The sequence below is a fragment of the Rhinolophus ferrumequinum genome, chromosome 11, assembly GCF_004115265.2.
Source record: "Rhinolophus ferrumequinum isolate MPI-CBG mRhiFer1 chromosome 11, mRhiFer1_v1.p, whole genome shotgun sequence".
NCBI classification, from domain to species: Eukaryota; Metazoa; Chordata; class Mammalia; order Chiroptera; family Rhinolophidae; genus Rhinolophus; species Rhinolophus ferrumequinum.
This window is the reverse complement of record NC_046294.1, coordinates 59,087,578-59,113,732: the sequence shown is the minus strand read 5'-3', so window position 1 is coordinate 59,113,732 and position 26,155 is coordinate 59,087,578. Positions and strand designations below refer to the sequence as shown.

The window sequence follows — 26,155 nt, the reverse complement described above, 5'->3', positions numbered from 1 at the left end:
ATTAGGGGGGAAAAAACCAAAGAAATTAAGAAATGAAAGAAAAAAAGACAATGTAATAATTGATGTGGTACAGCTCAGATATAAATGGTCTGAATATACCAAATAAGACATTTGACAGGATGGATTAAAAAATGAACCTGGCGGGTCCGGTGGCTCAGGTGGTTGGAGCGCCGTGCTCCTAACACCGAGGTTGCCAGTTCGATTCCCATATGGGCCAGTGAGCTGCGCCCTCTCCAGCTAAGATTGTGAACAACGGCTCTCCCTGGAGCTGAGCTGCCATGAGCAGCCGGAGATTGGCATGAGCTGCCGAGGGATGCTGAGTGCTGCCGTGGGCTACCATGTGCTGCCATGAGCGGCCAGTGGCCAGCACTGAGTGGCCGGCAGCCAGCATAAATGGCCAGCAGCCATCCTAAGCAGCCAGAAGCCGGTGAGAGCTGCCGCGAGCTGCCGACTGACATGTGGCGACAGCCGGGGGGAGCACAAGGCTCATAATACCAGCATGGGCCAGGGAGCTGTGTCCTACACTAGACTGAGAAACATCAGCTTGAACCGGAATGTGTGTGTGTGGGGGTGGGGGGTAAGGGAGAGGCGGAAGAAAGGGGGGGAAAAAATGAGCCAGCTATATGCCACCCACAAGAAACTCACTTCAGATATAACAATATATACAGAGATTAAAAGTAAAAGGTCGGAGGGAACGGCTGGATGGCTCAATTGGTTAGAGCATGAGCTCTCAACAACAGGGTTGCCGGTTCAATTCCAACACTGTGAGTTGCACCCTCCACAACCATACTGGAAGACAACGAGCTGCTGCTGAGATGCCATGGGGTGGTCGGATGGCTCAGTTGTTTAGAGCACGAGCTCTCAACAAGGTTGCCAGTTCAATTCCCACATAGGATGGTGGGCTGTGCCCCCTGCAACTAAAGACTGAAAATGGCGACTGGACTTGGAGCTGAGCTGCTCCCTCCACAAACAGACTGAAGGGTAACGACTTGACTTGGAGCTGATGGGTCCTGGAAAAACACACTGTTCCCCAATATCCGCCCCCCCCAAAAAAGTAAAAGTTTTGTAAAAGGATATACCATGCAACCATTAATCAAGAAAGCAGGAATGGCTACCAGAGAAAGGAGACTTCAATGCAAAGAAAATTACCAGAGATAGAAAGGAACATTACACAATGATAAAAGGTCAAGTCACCAAGATATCTAGCAATACTAAGTGTGGAAACACCAACCAATAGAGGTACAAGATATCACAGAACTGAAAGAAAAAAGGGAAAAATCCACAATTACAGCTGGAGACTTCAACACCCCTTTCTCAGTAATTAATAAAACCAGTAGACAGAAAATCAACAAAGATAAAGACAAATTCAACCACACCAATAGCAGAATACACATTCTTTTCAAGCTCCCACGGAACATACCCAAAATAAGGTCATGAAACAAATCTCAAAAAATTTAAAATAATCAAAACCAGAGAGTATGTTCTGACCACAGGAGAATCAAACTAGAACTCAAGAAGAGAAAGATAACAAGAAAATCTCTCAATACCTGTAAACTAAACAACACACTTCTTAGCAAACTTTGTGAGATCCAGCTAAAGGAGTGCTGACAGGGAAATTCATAGCACCAAATGCTTATATTAAGAAAAGTCTCAATTGAATAATCTAAGAAATATAATCTCAACTCAATAAGCTCCCACCTTAAAAAACTAATAAGAGCAAAATATACCCACAGCAAACAAAAGGAACAAAAGATAAAAAGAGATTTAAAACAATTGACAAACACCTAGCAGAACTGAGAAAAAGACATGAATTACCAATTTCAGGAATGAAACCCGCACTAGAGATGTTGCACATATCAAAAGGATAATAAAGGAATACTATAAACAATTCTTTATACATAAATTTTACATTGGATAGAATGGACCAATTCTTCAAACAGCACCAACTACAACTCACCCAATATGAAATAGTTAGTCTAAATAACCCTTTAACTATTAAGGAAATTAAATTTGTGATTTCAAAAACTTCCACGTAAAATTTTCTAGGCTCAGATATTTAACTGGAAAATTCTACCAATCATTTAAATGTCATACAATCTCTTCCAGCAAACAGGAGGGGAAGACTTGCAATTTATTTAATTCATTTTATGAAGTCAGCCAGGATTATCAATACCATAATCAGACAAAAACAGTACAAAAAGAAAACTTCAGGTCAGTATCATACCTCATGAACACAAACACAAAAATTTTAAACAAAATATTAGCAAAGAGAATTTGGCAACTTATAAAAGAACTACACAGTATAACCAAGTAAACTTACCCCAGGGATACAAGACTCTATCAATATTCAATGACCAATCAATGCAACCCACTGCTTTCATAGATTAAAGAAGAAAACCCCATGATCATATCAACTGATGCAGAAAAAGCATTTAATAAAATTCAGCACCCATTCATGATAGAACTGTAAAAAAATTAGGGAAAGGGAACAGTTCTCAACTTGAAAGACAAGATCTACAAAAAACATACTAGTAAAAACATAAATGTGAAAGACTGAATTTCTTTCCCCATAAATATCAGAAACAAGTCAAAGACGTCTGCTCTTAACACTGCTAATCAACACAATACTGGAAGTTTGCCAGCGTAGTAAGGTAATAAAAGGAAATAAAAAGCATGTTGATAAAAGATAAGATATAAAACTATCCCTAATTGCAGATGTCACAATGGTCTATGTAGAAAACCCCAAGTAATTAACTGAAAATACTTCTAGAACTTAATAAGGTCTATTAGGTTGCAGGATTCAAAATTAACATGCAAAAATCAACTGTGTTTCTTATATACTAGCAGTGAACATAGAAATGGAAACTAGAAATACCATTTACAATCACTCAAAAAGAGAGAAATACTTAAGTATAAATCTAACAAAGCAGGTACAGGACTTGTACGCTAAAGACTACACAATGTCAATCATAAAAATCAAAGAAGACTTAAATAAAAGACATACTATGTTCGAGGATTAAAAGACTAAACAGAGTCAAAGTATTAATGCTCCACCAAATTGATATATGGGTTTAACACAATTCGGATCAAAATCCTCCCCACCCCCAGAACACCCCAGCAAGATTTTTTATAAATGTAGACAAGATTATTCTAAAATTTATATGGAAAGGCAAAGCAACTAGAATAGCTATAAATAATTTTGAAGAATAATAATAAAATAGAAGAACTCACTCTACCCATTCCAAGACTAATTATAGAGCTACAGTAACCAAGACTGTGCATGTAGTACTGGTGGAGAGAACAGAATAGAAAAACCAGAAACAGCCTCACACAAGTGTGGCCAAACAATTTTGACAAAGGTACAATAGCAATTAAAAGGAGAAAGAATAGTCTTTCAATAAAAAGTGCTGAAAACAATTGGATATCTATCTATAGGCAAAAAATAAACTTCTAACTAAACCTCATGCAAAAATTAACTTAAAATGGATATATTTAATGTAAAACATAACACTATAAAGCTTTTTGAAGAAAACAGAAGAAAATCATTAGGATCTATGGCTTGGTAAAGAGCATTCAAACACATCAAAAGCATGATCCGTAAAATAATTTTTTTAAAAAAATCAAGCAATTGAACCTCAGAATTAGAAGTATTTGCTCTGCAAAAGAACTTGTGAAGAGGATGAGAAGACAAGCTACAGACTTGAAGAAAATATCTGCAAACTACATATCTGACACAGGATTCATATTTAGAATATATTAAGAACTCTCAAAACTCAACAGTAAAAATAAAAAAAAAAACCAATCCAATTAGAAAATGAGCAAAAGATATGAAGACATCATCGAAAAGGATATATGGATGGTAAATAAGCACATGAAAAAGATGTTCAATATCACTAGCCATCAGGGAAATGCAAATTAAGACCACGATGAGATATCACTACACACCTATCAGAACAGCTAAAATAAAAAATAGTGACAATACCAAATGCCGGCGAAGATTCCGAGACACTCGATCTTTCATACATTTCTGGTGGGAATGTAAAATGGGACGGCCACTCTGGAAAATAGTTTGGCAGTTTCTTAAAAAACTAAACAAACTTAACCATGACCCAGCAATTGCCCTTCTAGGTATTTATCCCAGAGAAATGAAAACTTAAGTCCACAAAAAACCTGTACACGATTGTTCATTAGCAGCTTTATTTGTAATAGCCCCAATCTGACCAAACTGTCCTACAATAGATGAATGGCTAAATAAACTGGTACATCCCATACCATGCAATACTACTCAGCAATAAAAAGGGAAAACAATTGATACACACAACAACTTGGATGGCATTATACTGAGTGAAAAAAACAAATCTTTAAGGCCCCAAACTGTAACATTTTTGAAATGACAAAATCACATGTGATAAAATGACAGAACTACGCACACACATTGCACAATGTCAATTTCCTGGATTTGATATTGCATTAGTTATGTAAGACGTAACCATTGGGCGAAAGGCAACATGGGGCCTCTCTGCACTGTATTTGAAACTTCCTGTGAACCTAATCTCTAGATCAAAAGTTAAAAAAAAAAAAAGGTAAAACTGTATCTACAAGAAAAAAATAAATCAGGCTCTGACCAAGAAAATGTGAAATGTCCTGAAATCCACACAAGAAAAGAAACTGGATACCAATTTCTCCAAATTTGACAGTCCTAAGTAAATGTTCAGATGACATCACCAACAACTTCTCTAAATTATCAGAAAAAAAATATTTCTATATATATATATGTGTGTGTATATATATAAACATATATGTGTATATATATATATATATATGCTATACACGTACACACACACACATATATATACATATATTAACATGCTAGAGAAGGGGTTGGCAAACTACAGCCCATGAGCCAACTCCAGCTGTCTGTTTTATACATAAAAGTTCACTTTCATGAAATGGACACAAACATGAAAAAAAAAACCTACTGGCTTTAGATGTTGGTTATTTCACACTAACACTGATATCAGAGAACAGTATCATCTTACAAATTAAATTAACATTTTTCATTTTATTGGAGCACAAATTTTAATAATCCATTGGGATGTTTTTATGCCTAAAACAAGTTTCCAAATCTATCAAAATATCATGAGACTTTTTAAAAAAGCAATTTCCCATCTGCCATCCAATTTACCAAACTGCATAAAAAGCTGTGCTCCCTAAAAAGTTCTAAGTCACTCTGAGTGGTAAACACACAATGTGAGATATAGGTAACGTATCACAGAATTGTATACCTGAAATCTATGTAACTTTACTAACAATTGTCACCCCAATAAACTTTAATTAAAAAAAAAAAGTTCTAACTTACACAAACAATGGAATTACAGCTTAACAGCAGTTACCATACCTTCGAAAGTATTAAATCACCTAACCATCGCACACAATCGACATAATTCCTATGTATGTCTCTGGTAGAAAAATCAGGAAAGTGAATTTTCTGAGAAATAAACGGCCTGAAATGGAAATGTCAAAAGTTAAGAGAAAAAAGTATAGTAGAATCAATTTTTGGATTTACAGAACTTTGAAAAATTAAATATATAACTTGATTTTTGTGTTCCTAGAAAACTGAATACCTTGTGTGTTTATTGAGAGCTGAAGTCTCCTTCCATTTTTGTTTCTGTATTTTATTCCATCATCGGCTCTCAATTAAATTTTGGTTTTATCCCATGAACTTTCACTTATAAAAATTCAGCTTCCTATGTTACTATATGTAGGCCAAATCTAATCACTTCAATTCTGGCTACGCTAACAATTGAGAAGCAAAGACATCTGATTATAGAGCTGAAAGTTTCTCATACGGAAAATACAAAGCTACCTACTCAATTCTTTAAAATTAGTTTGTGAAAGTCAACACATTTGGATTATTTCAAAAGATAAGTCATTTTTCTAGGAACAATGACACATCAACCCAAAGGCTACTGCTAGAGAGTTATATGAGAGACCTGCCTTGAGGAACAATTTTTGAAAATAGTATCTGACAGGAATTTGACATTAGTTTTAAGACTTTTCCTGTATTTAGGAAAAGTAAAATATGGTGCCACTTTTTTTCCCTTAATATCCCTTATGATATTTGTGGAAAATATCATAAACTAGAAGTTGCAGATAATTCTGTAGTTTATTAAAAGTATACCTAACATTTTGTAAGCACTTCAGTATTTATTCTGAAATGACTGTAGAAGTTTGATATGCCATGAATTAGTTATGTCTTGGGCAACTCACATGTCCTCTCTTTACTTTTCCCTCATATGTAAAAAGGATGCTGGGCTGAATCATTTCAAACATTCCTTCCAATTCAAATTCTGGGGTCCTTTCCTTATTAAAACATTAAAATGTTATTAATGATCTGATATAAACTCTTAACTGCTATAATTACATTAACTGCTTTTAAATGAAATACATAGTATAATCTATGGTTGAACCCCTCTCAAGAAGACCAGCATAACTCAGTTATTTTCTGTAAACTGCGTAAAATATAACTTCCATGTATTTCAGAGCTCCAGAAAATATAAAAACATAAATTGGTGTTTTACAATAAAAATTTGAAAGCTGTACTACCTTAGAGACCACTGAGGTCTGATGAATGTTAGTGTACTGAAATTCTACTGATGGTTACAAATTTAACTAACAATCTATTAATAATCTGGCCTGATAACCAGAAAATAAACTCTAGCTCTTTGCTTCAAGCAAAAGTGCAAAAAAGTTAACGTACATAGACATATGATAGTTATAGTGAAAGTCTTAATAATCTGGTAAGATTCTGAAAAGATAGTTAAGAATTGAAAATACAGTTAAGAAAAGATAGTTAAGAATTGAGGCATTTCAAAAATACATTAAGAAAACTGCAAAGTTCCCACCTCTTAGTCCCATGGATCAAGGCTCCTGCTTTTGAATATTCCCCATTTAATGAAATGAGCACCAATAAAGGGAAATTATTATATTATCATATCATTAAGAGCTAAGAACCCATTTAAAAACCAAGATTTACTGTTTTGAATTAGAATGTACAGTGCTGACAAATAACGCTAATATTATCTTGAAGGGTCTTTTGCTCTATTCCACAGTAAGTTTAAGAGGTTTACAACTTTTATGTTAAAAGGCGAGGCATATGCAAAACCAAATAAAAATAAATGTGCTAATAAGTTAGTAAAAACGGAATTTAAAGATTTTGAAAATGAACCACAAAAAAGATTAAAAGTAAATGACTTCTATCGAAAAATCAGTGAATTTTATGGTATGTAAATTATGCCTTAAAGTTTAAAAGAAGGGCTTCTAAACTCAGTGTGGGGAACTTACATAATAATTTAGGAAAAGTAAACTCATTTATTCAACAGCATGAGGCAGAAAACTGTTTTAAATACCACAAATGTTACCTGTTAGTTTTATTTGGGTTATAATCATAAGATTCCTTAATTGCATTAATCATTCTCTTTGAATTGATCCTCCAAAGTTTAAGAGAGTGATCCATACCACAGGACATTATTTTTTCACCTAAAAGATCATAATCCTGTATGTAAAACAGAAAAGCTTAAGTTAAATGTTTAAGATTATTTTTCCAAATTATACTATCCAATTTTCACCTGATGCATAGTACTGTGAAAACTGTGTTTCAAATCACAACACTAACATTTTGGGTTTCATCTATGTGGGACATAAAACAGACATTTTACTGCTTTCAAGATTTTGTCCTCACCACAGTACATGAGCTTATACACTACAGAAGGCAAAAAAGTTAGAATTTCATTTTATCTATTCAGTTATCTTTAAAATATTTGCTTTGCTTGATTTTGGAGGTAAATAGAATGCTGAGGTATGACAAAAACCTGAACAGTTCTAGTTATATTACTTTTCTTTGTCTAGCCCTGATCAAACAATGAAACTGACATCTATGTGAAACTACAATGAATCCTCACACAACTGAAATTTAATTTTATCTGTACATCTATGTCAAAAACTTCAGGTACATTGGCTTTAGAGTTCGCTTTTTAAATGAATAGAAAAACTGAAAGGAAATAATATAAAGTTTGTCACTTGCTGTTTACTAGTTTTTAACAAGGCACCTAATAGGTGTTCTGTTGTTAACCTTATCCCACCTTATTTCATAGATAAGACACTGAGACACAGATACTATTTAATTTAGTACACAGTGTTAATGAAATCTCACGCAATCACTTTAGCAATGACCTCCTGTATTATAAAGACACACAGACCGTCTCTGCTCATTTTAAGAAATAACAATAGTTCTACTTAAAGAAATTTTCCTTAGTAATCTAGATATTCTATGTTAATTCAACCATTGAAATAATCATGAACAATATTTTGCAAGAGCCTAAGACCTTTTAGGTTGGTATTTATTGAATTCACCAGTCTGGTTTCTGCTACTTTTACTACCTATCAACAGCAACATGGCAACCTTAGAGCCATTAGCTGATTTAGAGTTTTTTAATAAAGGATGGTAGTTTTGGCTTTCACACATCGAGCCAGATGGAGAATGCTACTGCAACTTCTATAAAATCCCAAGTTGGCAGGTATCTTAAGGTAGGTATGATTCTCACAAAAGCATACAAATCCCAACTATAGAAAAATGCTATAAGCTTCAAAATATGGTGCCTATTTAAATAGTTTAATGAAACAGAACTGTGTAGCTGTAAAATTACTAAATAAGCTATACACAGAACATAAGTTAATATAATGTATATAAAAAAAGAAACCCGAGCAGAAATACTTGTATCATTACAATATAAAGATTATAATATAAAGATAACACCATACCATCAAAGAAAAGTTACCTACAATTCAGTGTGAGCACAATAAAACACTTACTAAAAATGGATAACATATTTCAAGTTCAAAGAAAAGATGCAAAGTTCCTTAATTGCTAACTAGTTGAACCTTTAATAACTGAGAAACAGCAAAACAAAAGGTAACTTGGTGATTTTAGATCAGTAAAGGAAAAGAACAATTTCATAGTATTTTCATGAGAATCCAGGCGCTGGTACAAAAAAGTGCTTGAGTACGGATAAAAGACAAAGAGTCTGACTTGCTTTATTCTTTCACCTGTAAAATAAAAACCTTGCATGTCACAAGTAAATGAACAGGCTGTATGACAAAAACGCACTTGCTGTCTTACAAGGGAAGAGGTCCATTGGGACTGTTCACAACTATGAGAATGCGGAAGTTACTGCCCTGTAGCTTTCAACTTACAGCACTTAGAACTTCATCTCTGTGCCCTTCTACACCTCCAAATATTGCCACGAGAGTGTCCGTTTGGATATTCCATAATCTTAAAGCATGATCTAGTATAGACAAAAAAATAAGATGAATTTATATCATTTATTTACTGTGGACTTTCAAAACCTCTTGAATAAAGTAAATATTACAAAAGTTTGGACTTATTTATGTGCAGTAAAGACTAAGAATGGAATCCATATTATACGGCAACTTAAAATATTTACATTATACATAGATTTAGCCATGTATGAGCTCTGTCAAGAAATATGTATGTGGTCTTAAAATAAATTATTTACCTCACACAATTTCCTTTAAATCTCCAATTTGGTGGAGATCTGACCTAAGGTTTACACTGAGCCACAGGACAAGATACTGGAGGCTCCTGTGCTCCCCCACAGCACACTGACATACTGCAGAGAACTCAGCAGATCTGTAAGATTTCTACAATAAATCCCAAAACAGGACTGGAACTTACATACATCATGCCATAATTTTATAGTATGACAGACCTTTTAAAAATTATAACTACAACTTGAACAATCTCATTTTCCAATAAACATTAGCAACAAAATAGTATGCAGCATTAATATAAATGCCATGCAGAACTTGAACTATTAACAATGTTCATGCTGTACATGAATATTACATATTACAGCAATTACAATGTACTTACTAATTACAACAGACATATTACACTAAATACATTATAATACATTGTGTTAGTAGTACTAGAAATTAGCATGGCCATGAAAAAACGATTACTTGATTCTAATTGTGTACAAATATTTAGGTGGACATTTGTTTTCATTTCTCTTGAATAAACATATACCCAGGAGTAGTAATTCAATGTTTAACTTGTTGCCAAAGTACTTTTCACTCTGGAACTGCCAAACTGTTTTTCAACATGCCTACATTTGACATTCCCACCACAATACGGTGGGGGGGGGGGGGGGGGGCGTTCCAATGTCTCCACATTCTAGTCAACATATTATTGCTAGTCTTTTTTGGTTATAGCCATCCTAAGTAGGTGTGAAGCGGTATTTCATTGTTTTGATTTGTATTTCCCTAATGATTAATTATACTGAGTGCCCTTTAATGTGCTTATCAGACATTTGTGTATGTTGTTTGGAAAGATGTCTATTCAAAACCTTTGCCCATTTTTAAATTTGGATGTCTTTTTATTGTTGAACTGTAAGAGCTCTTGACACAAGTCCCTTATTGGATATACGATTTCCAAATATTTCTCCTATTCCGTAGGCTGTCTTTTCACTTTCTTAATGGTACTGTTTGTAGAAAAATTCCTATTCATTTTGTAAAGCTATTTGATTTAAAAAAAAAAAATGACGGTGGCCAGTTGGCTCAGTTGGTTAGAGCGCAATGCTCATAGCACCAAGGTCGCCGGTTGTAGTCCCACATGGGACAGTGAGATGCGCCCTCCACAACTAGATAGAAAACAAGGACTTGACTTGGAGCTGATGGGTCCTGGAAAAACACACTATTCCCCAATATGTCTCCCCGCCCGCCCCCAAAATGCTGTTGCTGACAGCAGGGTTAAAAAGTTGTAATGTTTAGAATAAGTGAGGCATTACTGCCTCTGTCACTTGTAAATACCTGAGCCCAACAACTGTTATCAAGAAGAGGAAAAGTTGCCAGCTCTTCTCAGGTGCTGATTTCCGAACATAATATAAGTATTTTAATTTGAGGACATCTTTTAATATTAGCAGACTGTAGGGGGAAGTTACAGATTTGACAAGTCTTTAAGAATAAACTCAACTAGAATAATAATGTAGAAATAAGATGACTAGAATGTAGAAATGAAAGAAAGGGCAATCAAGAACAGAATGTAGCTATAAAATCAACCCAAATCATCTCAGAGAGCTCAGAAATTATTAAGAGGCCTGTCTGAACTAGAATGAACTTATAATGCTAACACAGCATGCAGAGCAAGGCAATGTCATAAGTATGGGAAACCTTCCAAAGGCTTATGCAGGAGAATTTAGCATTTTAAGGCATTCTATAAGGAATCCTTTATAAAACAAGTTTTTAAAATATACATAAATGTTGTCACGCAGCAGCCTAGCCGACTGTCTCCTCGTGCCTTTCCTTAGGAAAGGAGAGTCTGTGAGACTGTGCCTTCTTGGGACCCTGCTTCATCTTTATGCTTATGCTTTATGTCTCTGTGTTTGGCCCCCAAAAGATGGTTTGTCAGCCAAGGATAGGTAGGATTTCTCACGGGAGAGACAACATAAGACAGGCAGAACCATGTGGGGACCCCCATGAGCTACCATGAAAAATATGGAAAGGGGCATTGTCTCTTTCCCCTGTTCAAAGAGAGCCACTGCTGACACTGGCTTTGCCTCTCTCCTGATTGTGAGAGAAGTGAGGAGAGTGAAAACATCAGCTCTCCCTGTTTCGCTCAACAATAAGGTTTCAACATGAGAGACTCGTCCCCAGGAGGGTGCATACCTTGATTAAGTCCTCATGGAACTTTCTGCTTCAGCTGTTTGCAAGCAAGGATGATTGGTTTAAATCATTTTTCTTGTATGGTGTATGAGACTCACAGACCATGGAAAAAACAATGTTACTTCCTTGTATGAACAATAAAAGCCACCAGTCAGCCCGATTTGGGGCTCTAGTCCTTAAAACACTGTGAGACCCTTGGCCCTCTGTGATTTAATTGCATTAAGTCTCTGTTTCTTTCTTTCTTAAAAACTTAACCTAATGCTGCCCCTTCTCGTTCCCTCACTGCCCATGCTGCGCTGGACGCGACATATATAAAGGCAATATGGATTTTCAGATGCATTATTTCTTCTTACACGATTGGACAGAGTGGTAAGTTGACATAAAACTATCTTAAAAACTCTTAAAAATATCATTAATTTTGGTGATCTGCCCCTTAAAATTAATGAAGTTTAACATAATAATTCAGTTGAGGATAAAGTTCTAGAACTATCATAATGTAACATAATAAATAAGAAGAGCAACACAACTAATCCTCAGTACCAATTATTTTATTTACATCTGATGAAACAGTGTATTTCATGGTCCCTTTCCCCAATTCTTGGTTTGGGGAAGCTAATATTATTGCCTGTGATTTTTTTAGTAAAACTTACTGTTATAAATCTGGCTTTTTTATTTAGAACAGTTTGTCCCTTAAAAAAAAAAAAAAAAAAATTTCCAAAGAAATAGGACTAAAATAACATTTGCTTCTCTTACCTTTACTGACTGACAGGAGAAGATTTGGATCTCTGGGGTGGAATTTCAGCTCATTGATAGCATTTCCATGACCAACATAGTGCTACAATAAATTTAAAATATATATTTCATATAAAAATAATAAATTCTTTTTCATTCATCTTAAGAGAATGGAAAGAGTTTCACTTAAAGTAGTATTCTCAACCTTGCATTTTATGTCACCCAACAAACTTGAAGGAAAAAAAACAAAAAGCTCAAGTCCTACCTGCAGACGTTCTGATTTGATTGGATTGGCTGAGGCAAGGCAAAGATTTAAAAGATTCTCCTGTATTCTATTGTGGCCCCAAAGTTCAAAACTTCTAATGAAAGTGATTTGTAAAACATAACATCAAACTTCCAAGGCTTCAACTTTCAGTCCTCCATGGTATGCCCTCGACTCTATATCCCTAGTTATGGCATCTTGGAAAATGGACTCACTTTTCTGTTATTGTTCATTAAGAGCCTTTTAGAATAAAGCAAGGCAGAAGGAGGAAAATAATTTAAAAAGAAAATATTGAAAATAATATTTTCCCACTATTCCTTAATTTCCATTACCTAAATGTGACAAAGGTTCTCAAAAACCCATCTAAGGGATGCAATAAGCAAAGTATAAATCATATTAGACATTTACAGACATATTTTCCATTACTTTTAAATTCAACTTCCAAGTTTTCACAGTTGTGCATTCAAAAGAAAGCAGATCTACAATTTCCCAGAAAACCCACCTTTATGCACTGCATTGTTATGGGATTAATTATTCTAATTATGCCTCTAGATCCAGCCACAGCCAGCAGAGGATGGCTTGTATTGCTATCATATGTCCATGCACAAGTGTAAAAGTTTTCATCAGCCTAAGAAATGCCAGTTAAGAAATGTAATTTTTTTTTTTGAAAATTAAACACATCAACAATTACATCTCCAAAGAACTGCTGCTGAAGTCTTTGACATAGAACTTCCTTTTTTTCCTTATATTACCCGATTTAAACAATGGAGATTTTTAGGTCAAAAATCTATAACAAATGATCACACAAAACCAGTTCCTCCACTGAATCTTGATTACTAGTTAGCTGTTTGTATAACTCAACTCTGTTTTTACAAAGCAGCCACAGACAATATGTAAATGAATGGGCATGATTGTGTCCAAATGAAACTTTATTTACAAAAACAGGTGGCCCATTACCTCAAAAACAAAAAGCAAAAACAGATGGCCAGCCCCACCAACTGTACTCTGCAGACCCCTGCTCTATACCCCAATACCTCTGACAATGTGCTTCTAGATAAAAATGAAGAACTGTTCAGTTTTGCAACTTTTCCTGTATGAGACCTTCCCAGTATCACTACGGGTCACTTCCTTCCATATCATCTAGGGAAGACTGAATGTCCTTGTCTTTTCTCGTTTATTAAGTTTTGCAAATGGATCTAGAAGAAATATCTTACTATCAAGCGCGGACTGTTATCTAACCTTTTGGCTTTTTTAACCTTTTTCTTTTATGAACCCATGTTTTGCAAAATTTTATTCCCTAAACAAACTGCACGTTTATTTTTTCCCTGTAGGCTTAGTTGATCATATACTTGGTATGACTGCCAGTAATAACTTTTCATCAACCCAAGTTCGTCAATGTAACTACTCTGAAATGATCAAAATCTAAGCGAAGTCAAAAAAACAGGTTTTGGCTACTTGCTTATCATTTTCTATTATTGGATTTCCACTGCTCATCTCTAGCCACCCACACCCTCCTCCCTTGTATCTACCTTACAATGGATTTCTAGGGCTCAGGAAAGCTGGATAGATAGATACCAGAAATCTCCTGGGTGGTAGTGAAGAAAAGAGCATTGGTTAAGATTAAGAAACAATATAACTTTAGGGAACTAATTAATTTAGAAAAATTTCAGTATATGTGTTGAAAGTCAACTTCTTTAGCCAAAGACATAGAAAATCCAGGAAAGGATACATCAGCATCGATATAGGACTGTAACAGCCGAATTTCTCCTTGTGAGTGACATTCATATAAAGTAACCTAGTGGAAACAAAATACAGTGACTTTTATCTCAAATATAGAAATACATGTTTTAGCTTTCAAATATATTTTAGTCACAAGTGTATCTTTAAGATACTACACAAACTACTGCTTTAAAATAGCTCCTTTAACTTTAGAAAGCTATTATAAAGCCTGTGTTATATATATGTAATTTCCAGAATATATTAAATACTGTAATACTAACAACTCCCGTTATCAAGTTAATTTTGATTGAGAACAGAATATCAACACTAAGAAACAGAAAACAAATATAGGTGCATAAACGAAGATGTGAAAACCATCCCCATTTTGTGACCTTTGACTGACCTCACTGTCCTTAGTAAACATATCAAAGCCCTGGAGTCAATGATTATCTGTTCCCTAAACCTTAACCATAAATAAATATCAAACTGATGATAGCACTGACACTAGGAGGTATGGTCCCTGGCACTACTGCATACTTTGCCCCTTTTCTTATTGAGCAATAGTACCTGAGTTGTATTATAAAAACAGTACAGCAACAGGAGTCTTTAGTAGAGAAGAATTTAATTTGTGCAAAACTGCTGGGCTGGCTGTCCGCTCTCACCCAATCCTCCTAAGTTAAGTTACCATATAATGAATTCTGTTATATTCTACGGAGTTGCCTGCTTCGTCTTTTGTCCTGCACATAACTTCTTTTTATGGTGGCCATTACACCTTTGCTCCACCATCAGATAACAGGAAACAATGTGCATTAAAAGTCTCGTTTTTTTATTTCTCTAAGAAACTTAGCAATTACTAAAGCATAAAATTTTGTTTTATTCAATAAAAAGAAACATCTCTCAGATTAACGCGTCTTCCCCTCTTAGGCTGAAGGTAGAGTAAGTAACTTGGATTTGTTTGTCAATGCATATCCAATTAGTCTATTTCCTCCATCTTTCTTTTTCTAAATACAACCAATCTATTTCTATAGTATTCCTCATAACTCCTAGTACAGTATTGATGGATACCCAGAATGTTACCTAGTAAAGACTTAGGAGGACAATTTTTCTCTGAGGTGATTTCAATTTAATAGAAAACTCCTGAGACTCTCTAGAAAGCACTAGGGAGTCTTCCTGTTCTCCATTTATTTAGAAGTAAATGGAAAGAATAAGTAAGTCTTTGCAATTCACATGTTCAGCCTCTGGTACAACTAAAAAGTTAAATAATGGTTTACATTAAAATGTGCCCGACATGGTTTTTTCCATGCACTTCTCTCCAAGATACTTTTGGCTTCCTTAAATAAAAACAAACAAATGCTTACTGTAAATAATTAATATATTCTCAATAACTATTAAATCCACTGGATTTATGCTTTGCATTTATATAGTCACTAATTACATTTATTTTTAAGAAATCAGACTTCTTGTCCAAGTTAGAATAATAAACAACTATTACAATCACTTCCAAAAAGAGCTAAGTCAATTATTTCTACCTCTCAAAACAAAATATGAAGACAAAATATAAATAGAAACCTGTTTTGTGAACAATTGGGAGTAACGTGCAATAAAGATGTTGTTTTCAGTCATGAATACTGGATTTAATTAGTCAACTTCTAGAATGCTTCATTTTTACATAAAGGATTACTGTCACAGCTATACAAAATTTATTTCAAAATCATTACACTTAAGTATTATATTAACACGCGAGTCTGATAATCAAGCAGGTCCCTTAACACTCACTCTGTTGCTTCCTACAGTCGCAAACACTAGTGGGTCTCCTTCTTTACTGTGCCAGTTAAACTGAACTCCAAACAATGGTTGATTATGATCTTCCTAAAAAATAATCATGAAATAAGAAAAATAAAATTTAGAAACCAAAAAAATGGTAGTATGCTAACCACCCCCTTATTAACTTTTTTCCAAAATGCAAGCCACTACTATTTTGTAATATCATACATCAACTGATTTTTGACACTAAAAAGATTATATACTAGTCCAGTTTTTACATTTTAAAATACTGGTGTATGGTCAAGTTTTATAACAACCAAAGACTTAAATCATAAGTTAGGAACAAGTACTTATGTATGAAAATACTTTGAAATTTGCCTTCTATTTTCTTACACCCAACCGTATCTTTCTGAATCAAACTGGGTAATTGTAGTAGATGAATTTACTGTCAGGATATAAGGACACAATTTATTTTTCTGAAAGAGAAAACTAACAAATGACCTAAGAGTTACTACAGCTTCTTTAGCACTCACTAAACTTGATTGGGTTTAATTTTTCCCTTGTAAAATGAAACATATCAGACTCCACTCACATCACTGCTTTCTATTAGTCCTGTAAGATACAATTTTAAATAAGCTTGAATTTGGGTCCAAAAAGTAAAACATCCCAAGAAGTTTTATAATGAACAAGTTTTGTAATTGAATAGTGCGGACCCGTGGAGCCGATGGACAATGTAATTTCAGTTACTAGGAGGCTCTAAAGAAGTGAATTAAAAACAAGTATTCAAGCTTTGTTCAGTTATTTTTCAACCTTAGGATTTAACTGGCAATCTCTTGGCATTTAACAGTAACTTTCATATTCACTTTAAGGTACTGTTTTCACTTTCAAAGCGTAGCAACTTTCATTTCTTATCCTTTGAAAAGCCACAGCTTAAGCTTTGAAATATTTAATGGAAATATTTAGCCAACAGTTAAAACCACCTTCCAGACATATTATCTAAAAACAGGTTAATATAACTAAATACTAACATGAAACTATAATGGACACTTTGCCTTTTAAAAAAATACATACTGAGATTAATTTCCTTCCTTTTAAGAGTATAGTTTGACACACTGAGCAATGAATTCTGCTACACAAAGAGAAAAATAATATCCACATAGCTATAGTTGTTTATGCTTTCGGAAGACCATCGAAAAGTATACTTAGATATTTAGAAAAGATTCTTACATAAAAGATAATGTAATGTCTATTTCTGGTCAGCATAGGGAAAATACCCCTAAATTTAAAACAGAAAATGAATATATGTAAAGGAAAACATTTTATGTAAATACCAGTAATCCTTTTTATAAGTAAAAATACTACAGAGAAGCAGTAATTTAACTCCAACCATTTGTTTTCCACAAATATTGAATACTCAAAAAAAGTTTTAATTTATATACCTCTTTCTTTGAAAACAATTACAAATAAAGGATAACAGTTAAATTTTTTAAACTAAGAACTAAGACAGAAACTAAGACATCTGTTTCAATTTACGCTGGTTCAGTCACATTAAGTTCTTTTCAATAACAGGTACCAGGAAGTGGCCTGTGTTTTTAAGTTTTACCAAAATGTGAAGAGTAACATTTTCCAAAATCCTCTATTTGAAAACAAACAATAAAGAAAAACCAGCCCGCAATACTAAGTATTATCTATGTAAGTTAGAACAAAATAAAACAAGCTAAATAAATGTTTAATGGATTATAAATATGCATTCTGCTCTACAAAAAAATTTCAAAGTACTGTAATTTAAAAATATTTTTAACTTGACAAGATATCTTGAGCATAAAATATTTACCACTGAGAAATAATTCTGACGCATACTAGCATTCAGCCCACAGGATCTGTCTTTCTGCACATACCTTGAGACTATTTACACATTTGAAAGAATATTTGCATTTCTTTGACTTCCATTTTCCCTTCCCCCAGCTTTTCCTTCCAGGTGCATTTGGCGTATTTGTAGGTGTATCAGGGCGTTCAGTGTTTGTACCACTTTCTATACTGACAGCATCATCCTGTAAGCAGTAAATTAGAAAAAAAATTACATAAAACAGCAATACTGTACTTAGGCAGCAAATGACGGTACTGGATAGCTGCTGTTTCAACAAAAAGAAAGAATTAATAAATTCTGCAAGAAATGGAAAATTTTATTCCTATTTCCAAAGGATAAAAAGCAAACCGGCCACACATTAGGATTTGTGGATATTTGACATTTCATCAAAAATATAAACAAGCTAATCAGAATGATACCAGTAATAATAATAATACCTCCTTTACATAACAAGGTCCTGGTCCTCTGTAGCTCTTCAGAGGTACTGCTAGATGAGGACGTGTAAGAGGGCGTAGGTGGCCTCTTGCTTGTTAGGATTGCTGGGATTCAGATTCAAAGCTGTGATTCCTAAATCTGACTTAACTGCATGCATTCATAATTTATTTGACTGCTGCTCAGTTTGGAGCCTTGGGTGGGGGGTTGGCAAATTGAGACTGGAGTGTCAGTGCTTCCTACTTTAGATGCAGTTTCTGAAAATCCTCTTAACCATTTAAATGTTTATAACACTCAAACTATTTAGACTTTTTTAAAAGTCCTCCATATTCTGTACAAGTGAAATCTGACTCATAGCTCTAAAATAATTATACTTCTAAATATATTAGAAGTCCAGAAACGCTATGAAGTAAATTCCCTCCAGATGTAGAAAGGGCTGCAGAAAACGCTGGACATTTCACCTAATTTCACCTTATCTCCAGTCCAGATCTATTAATGGCCCTCTAATCTCTGAAGAGGATTTCACTACCTCCTTCCATTACATGGTCTAATGTGTTCTTTGGAATAAAGCTTTATTTAAACCTATTACCTTAGGGCAGAAGTCACTAAATTTACTACGAAGGTAACCATCTTTCATGGAGCGCCTGCTAACACAGCCTGTGAACCACTGCCTCTGGAGCTATTTCTAAATTATTGCTTCCTAAAGCTGGTTTTATATTGCAAAGGTTAAAATTAACTAGAATGGCCAAAAGTATATAAAAATTTCACTTAAAAACAAAAAGGTATCATACAGTAGTCTTGGGGTAGTTTTCAAAACTGCAAATGGTACCTACACCAAAATAACATGCTTTAAAAAAAAATACACCATTATTCTGGAACATACAATCTGGGGTGAAAAAAGGAATAAAGTATGGATAGATGGCACACAATAACTGCTCGATAAAAATCTGAATTGTAATTTAATGTAAATGTAAAATTTTAAAGTTCCTAGGTTGAAATCACTGTTTTTCTCTCCCAATTTCTCCCTACCTTTCCGTTTTATTTAGGTAGAATCGAGTGTAGAAAACAATTTTGCATTTCAATGGAAAATTATGCATTATCTTTATAATACATTCTTCCATGTTATATTATAGCCCTCTTAGTTGCCTTTAAACAATTTTTCATCTCTTTAAGTTGTAGATCACTGGTAATACAAATTTTCTCTCTAATGGTAGAGGTTCAAAATGTCTTCCCTTCCTCTTAAAAAAAATTCATTTTTGTCTCCATTTGGAATTTCACATTTACATTCTTTCAATCCATGTAAATTTGTATTGTTTGACTTACATTTGCCTGGTTCCCTCATGAATAAAATAAAATTTTAACACGTTCACTTACTTTTCTGAAAATTACCTTTTAACAGTACAGAATGAAATAATAGAACTAGCACAAATTTTTTCAGCAGCTTCTGTTTTTTTATTTAAATTTATTGGGGTGACAATTGTTATTAAAATTACATAGATTTCAGGTGTGCAATTCTATATCACATCATCTATAAATTACATTGTGTGTTCACCACCCAGAGTCAGTTCTCCTTCCATCACCTGATCCCCCTTACCCTCATCACCCACCCCCCACCCCTTTACCTTCTGGTAACCGCTAAATTACGTTCCCCAGATTAATTTTCAAACCCCGTGGCCATCCTGTGGTCACCGACTGCCCTTCAATCCCTTCACCCGCCCCCGCCCCCCCAGCAGCTTCTTTACTTTCTGGCTAAACTCAACTGCTAATCAAGAAGCCAAACAAAACACTGTCTATAACAAGGCACGTTGCATTTCTTTTCTTCCTTTATTTTTGAGCGCTTAATTTACCCATCTTCTCCAAAGGCATATCAAGATGGAATCAAATGGAAATGCAATGTATTCACAACCATTTCATTTTATCTTTAAATTAAAATCAAACCTTTGTTGAGTGTCTAGTATGTATACAGGCTGATTTTCACCTTGGCCCCTCCTGAACGTATAAAATGACACTGTGCAACAGATATGGCACTATCATCTTCATTTGCCCAACAAGGAAACGAAGTAATTTGTCCCTTAATCTTGCCACAGATTACTTAAGCAAAAGACAAGTCTCCAAATTTAGCCCTCTGATACCACCAGGCAACCATTAGTTCTCTTGAACTAACTACTCTGTAGTCATACGATCTTTAAAAAGTTCAATAAAATGGCAGATACATATATAATAAACATATTGAATGTTAACTAGACTTATTGTGGTGGTCATTTCACAAGGTATACAAATATCAAATCATTATGCTGTACACCCAAAATTAATGTTATATGCCAATTACACCTCAAAAAAACAAATGTCCTTTTAATCCTGATTCACTTAAAGTAGCAACTACTCAGGTTACCTTACCTCCAACTCAAAAACACCACATCCTTTCCCCACTTGCTTTTGGTCTTCTTGTCATCATTCAGCTCCCTCAAGAGTAAAACCACTGCCATTGTTTGCTTTTTCTGAAGTCATTTTTTTTTTAACTTTTATTTATTTTAAGTGTGTTTTTCCAGGACCCATCAGCTCCAAGTCAAGTAGTTGTTTCAATCTAGTTGTGGAGGGCGCAGCGCACAGTGGCCCACGTGGGAATCGAACCAGCAACCTGTTGTTAAGAGCACCGAGCTCTAACCAACTGAGCTAACCTGCCGCCCCGCGGCCGCCCCTAAAGTCATTTTTATACAGCATTCTCTATTCCCTTCCCTTAACCTGTGTCCAATATCTGTGTGATCCTTAGATAAATTCCTAGGGCCTGTGAATTGAAATGATCCAAAAGAAAACAAAAGGCATTTTAATTTTCACCACCTTTATCTGAAATTCAGCACTTTCTACTGTAATGGAGGTAACATACGTACTAATGTTATTGTAGCTGTGACTTTCTTACCAATGGAAACCAGGTATTTTTATATCATATAGCTGTTGCAGACCTCAAATATTATGTATCCCCCTTACTATCAGACGTGCCGCTAGATCTAGTTACTTAATGTGCTAAAGAAGCACTTTAAACACTTTATATTAAAGTAGTTCAATTAAAACAAATCTTAAATTTGTTTTTAAAATATTTTTATAACATATTTTAAAATTTTATCACTGATTTTGTATGTAACCTCATATACTTTATACACTTAAAAAATGTTATTCTGAGAAGGCTTCACAGTATTCATTAAGCTGTAAAGAAAGTAAACTTTCAATTTATTTGGTCCTTGGAAATCTTCCTCAGTCTGACTTTCTTAATTACATTTCTGCCTGATCGTTTGTTATGTGGAAGTCTACACTTTGTGATCACAAAATAACTAATAGTAATTAAATAACACTTCTATAAACTTATTATGAGACAGGCATTCTTTTAAGCACTTTACCTATACTAACTTCATTTAATCCTCACAAATACTCCACGAGGTAAACATATTACCTCCATTTTTAAGAAACTGAGGGAACTAGCTCAAGTACCTTGCTCAAGGTCAAGCAACCAGTAAGTAGCCGAGTTAAGATTTTAATTTAACATTTGGATCCAGTGTGTGCTCCTAATTACTAACCTAATTGCCTAAAAAAGGCAGAAATAAAACAGGCTCCAAGGACTGGAATGAAAGGCATAAAAAATGCTATTTTTTATATACATATATAAAATTGGGAAAAACAAACAAAATTTAACATGCAATGCCTAAGATTTCCAGAAATTTCAAGTCCAAATCCCACAAACTGACAATTTCCTAAATATCTTTCTTCTATTTACAAAAAGAATTCTTTTCCACGTCTTCAGTGAAAATTCTGGTCATGACACCATGCCACATATGCTTCAACAAGTGATGTAATTGAGATGCAGAATTTAAAAACTGGGTAAGAGGTTAGTTACATCTATTCCTAAAACTAGCCAAACTGAGAAAATGAAGAACTTAACACCACCCTCCTATAACACTTTAAAGATTTTAAATCGACACTCAGACATGTATCATGAAAAGGGGTTCACATTTTGGAGTAATTAACATCTCTGAATAAACTGTCAAGACATTTTGCTGACTTTATTGGATATAAACTTAAAACATGAATGAAACTGACAATTAATGTCAATTCGTTTATTACCTGCGTCTCACCTAAACACAATTGGGACTAGATGATTACCAGAGTTCTTTTTTAAAAATCCACGAGCCCACACCTAAAGACATGTCCCTTCACCACCGTTGCCTAAAATCTTCCAGTTTGTCCCCTTTATCTTTGTAAACTCTTTCAAAAGGCTAACCGTCCCTTCTCCTTCCTTCCTCAAGGAGGGTTTCCCCCTCAAAGTCAGAAGACGACCCTCTCAACTCTGCTCCTCCTTAAAACAGCCGACTAACCTCCACGGACAGGATGGTAGCAGACACAAAACCCCCTTTACAATAATCACCGAAACTCCTTAAGATCTCCTCTTCCCATCAGCTGTCTGCAAGGGTCTAGGAGTGACATGGTCCCTGAATTCCTGTAAAAGAGTCCGTAACATACCCTGGCCTTTCCTTCTAACTTTCTCAGAAAACCTCTAAGTTGCCTTTTAAACTACTGGAATCTCAGCTCCGCACTCTCCCCAAATCCCCCAAAGGCCCAAACACTCCCCACCCACGCAAAAGGATCTTTCCGCCAAGTTTCTTCTTGCTTTCGGCCCCAACTCAAACCCCCACAGAAACAAGTTCGATTTTCTCCTCCACGCCCGCGTTTTCCTGAGTAGAGGGTGACACCTCTCCCTCCCCCCACAGCCGCCCGCCCCCGCTTCTACAGTTTAAAAAGAATTTAAAACTTTCACTCCAGAGTCCCATCCGGACTGCTCAGGGCTCTACTCACATTCTCATCCCCAGAGAGGTCCGGGTTGCTGTTCTCGTCGCTACTCAGCTTCTGCTTCTTGGCCGCAGGCATGTCTGTTCCCGCCGGGGCTGTCGACACTTCCCTCTCGGACATATTCCTCCGCCTCCCTCCAGGTTCCTGCCGCCTGGGGCGGGGCCTCCGCCACACCGCCGTCAAGCAAGCCCGGCCGGAGCTTGCCGCAAAGTTGCCACTGCCGCCGCCACCTCCACCGCTCCCCCCACTGTCGCAAACCGCGCCCAGCCGCCGAGGCGGGCGTGCGTGCGACCCCGCCACACTGCTGAAAAAGGGGCGCGCGCTCGCGCGCCCTCCCACGCGGCTTCCTGGCTGCTTCCCTCTCCCTATTCCCGTCTTGCCCTTTTCCCGCCGCCCTCCCGGCAGTTTGCAGGGAGAGGTGTGACCCGTTGGCTTTCGAGGGCAGTATTTAGTAGGTCCCCCTTCCCCACTACCGCCTCGAAAAAGGAGAGGTGGAACTCAAAGGGATGTCCCCTCACCCCCTTCCTCCTTCCAAAGACGTTTCAGCCGCAATTGGCCCAATCCTTCGATCCCCGACCCGCTGCAAGGACTCGAAAGTCTGTGGAATGGACTAGACCACCAATGTCCCAGGGGACGGGGAAGATATGAGAAATCACCTCTTGCTTTAACGGTGTATGTCAAGTGTCCTTAATTTTGAACTCGGAGGATAACGCTCTCACATTATTCATGGTATTGTTTACTATCTAATTTTTTGTTAAGAATAGAAATTCAAAAACTATAGACTGCTTCTCATGTGCCTCCCCCGCCAAGCAAATGGAAGTTACCCGCTAAGATGTGCGCATGCGCCGGGGCGTATTCTCGCGCTGGGTTGCCCGAACCCGCCTCCGTCAAGCCCCTCCTCTTGGAAGTCTTACTGAACCAGGTAGTCTTCCACCGGGTTTCCGTAGCCTAGGGTGGATTTCAAAGCGCTACCAAATCATAGTCTATGGACGCATCCTAAACTCTTGATGAATATTTATTCTGATGAATATGTATTGCGATGAATGATTGCCCTCACCCAGTTGGTGCCAACATTGAGTAAGGTTTAAGTAGGAATATCCAAAAATTACATTCTAGACTCCAATGAGTTACAGCCCAAAGTGCTCTTTTTAACTGTTACACAGGATTATCAAGGCCTTGAACAAGGCCCAGGCCTAAAAATCAATGGTTATCTCCAACTATGTATGAGACTGTTAAACGATGGACAATATTTTTTGGCGCACCAGATACGATAAAATTTTAGAAGTAGGCAAGGAAACTATTCACCAAAAAAGTTTATCTTTAAATGTTACCATGTCTAGGCGCTTGACAGATGCCAAATACATTGGTGAGCCTCGGTGGATTTGTTAGATGGGTCATTAAGCCACAAAACCGAATGAACAGCAGAAAAAGGAGAATGACAAATAAGAACCCCTCTCCCTTTTTTTATAATTTGGTTGTGACTATTTTGGGGGGCCTCTTTGCCCTCATCTGTAAAAATGAGAAGACAGGAAGGGACCTAACATTTCTTGAGCACCTACTTGATATTATATTTTTTCTTTCTTAAAATTTTATTTACCTATTTATCTATCTATTTATTTATTTATTTATTTTTAAATGCGAGGTGTTTCCCGCATGGTTTGTCTCTTCAGTCATTGTCCACAGGACTCTGAGAAGCTGTAGGAATATGCAGGCGCAGACTCAAGGCTCAGCTTTATCTCCAACGTTGTGGAAAGGGACTGTACATCATGGGGCAGAGCCCTATGTTCCCCTACACCACTTGGACAGAGCCCCTGGGAGTGACCTCCTGGAGGTACCCAGTTGGATATATATTTTTCTCTTTTAAACCTCATTACATCGCCCAAAGGATAACCAGTATAGAGTACCCCAGCCATAAAATTCTAGGGTACTGAATTACTTCTGCATGATGCCTTAATAGAGAAAATATCTGCAGATTGCAAGGTACTCTTCCTTTTGGAGCTAAGAGAACTCAGTTAAGAATGAGAAAAGGAAGGTAAAGCAAAGGCAGGGCAGATTAAGAGGTTTTTTCAATGAAGACTCAAGAAAAACAAGGAAGCTAAAACAAATGAAAGTTCAAGTCTTAGTAATGTTAATTGCAGTAATTTGTTGAACTCTTCTAATGTGCCAGGCACTGCTAAGCACTCCTCAGTTGGTGAGAGAGACTGACTGGTATGGTGTCAGACTCGTACGGTATGGTATGGTTTCTTAATTTTGAGAAAGTAAAATGTGCCTTTGTATGACATTTTCATGCAGAGAAACAGCAGAGAAACATACTCCCCTTGTCTGTTGAGAAGAATGTTTGTGAATATATCTCTACAAATAAAGGATAATCAACTAAAGCATTTCCAAACCAAATTAAAATGTGTGACATCAGTGGGAGCTGGGAAGTAGGAAACAACTTTTAGTAATAAAGTTAGAAAAGTGCTGAATATTTGGGTAAAAGACACATATGGAAGGATAATGCCTTTCAGCAAGCATGTTATGGGTAGCAAAGCAAAAATATTTTTAACTATTGTTATTAAAACTTGGAGGGATATTTTTAAATTTTTCTGATGAGTCAGGGATCATAAATGGAAATCAGTTAATATTCATTATTACTAATGTTAAAAAAAAGATTGACACTTATTAAAACAGCAAGGAATTTTACCAGGGATTATTGTAATAAGTGTCAAGACTATTGCAGTGAGAGAGAGAGAGATAGGGCTCAACTCTGAATACAGAAAGGCGAGGGTTTTTTAATCCAGGAGCAGAGTCGGGGATGA

At 35.8% G+C, this 26,155-nt stretch overlaps 1 protein-coding gene and 1 non-coding gene across 3 annotated transcripts in view; both read right to left on the bottom strand.

Moving 5' to 3' along the window:
- EED (embryonic ectoderm development) overlaps positions 1-24,322 on the bottom strand; it is a 29,764-nt gene extending 5,442 nt beyond the window's left edge. Inside the window, exons 1-10 of one of the 2 annotated variants that reach the window (XM_033120029.1) lie at positions 23,361-24,322; positions 18,118-18,270; positions 16,232-16,324; positions 14,466-14,531; positions 13,239-13,364; positions 12,496-12,577; positions 9,253-9,344; positions 7,422-7,555; positions 5,399-5,504; positions 3,983-4,057 (exon numbers count right to left, since the gene is read on the bottom strand). In XM_033120029.1, coding sequence (XP_032975920.1) covers positions 3,983-4,057; positions 5,399-5,504; positions 7,422-7,555; positions 9,253-9,344; positions 12,496-12,577; positions 13,239-13,364; positions 14,466-14,531; positions 16,232-16,324; positions 18,118-18,270; positions 23,361-23,474 — 1,041 coding nt within the window. In that variant the 5' untranslated portion in view covers positions 23,475-24,322. The remainder of the gene's footprint in view (positions 1-3,982; positions 4,058-5,398; positions 5,505-7,421; positions 7,556-9,252; positions 9,345-12,495; positions 12,578-13,238; positions 13,365-14,465; positions 14,532-16,231; positions 16,325-18,117; positions 18,271-23,360) is intronic. The other variant, XM_033120030.1, reaches the window with a different exon arrangement.
- A 672-nt stretch (positions 24,323-24,994) lies between these two features.
- Positions 24,995-25,197, bottom strand: LOC117031417 (small nucleolar RNA SNORA73 family). Its single transcript, XR_004424554.1, has one exon. It is a non-coding gene; the product is annotated as a small nucleolar RNA SNORA73 family (small nucleolar RNA).
- Positions 25,198-26,155: the final 958 nt, after the last annotated feature.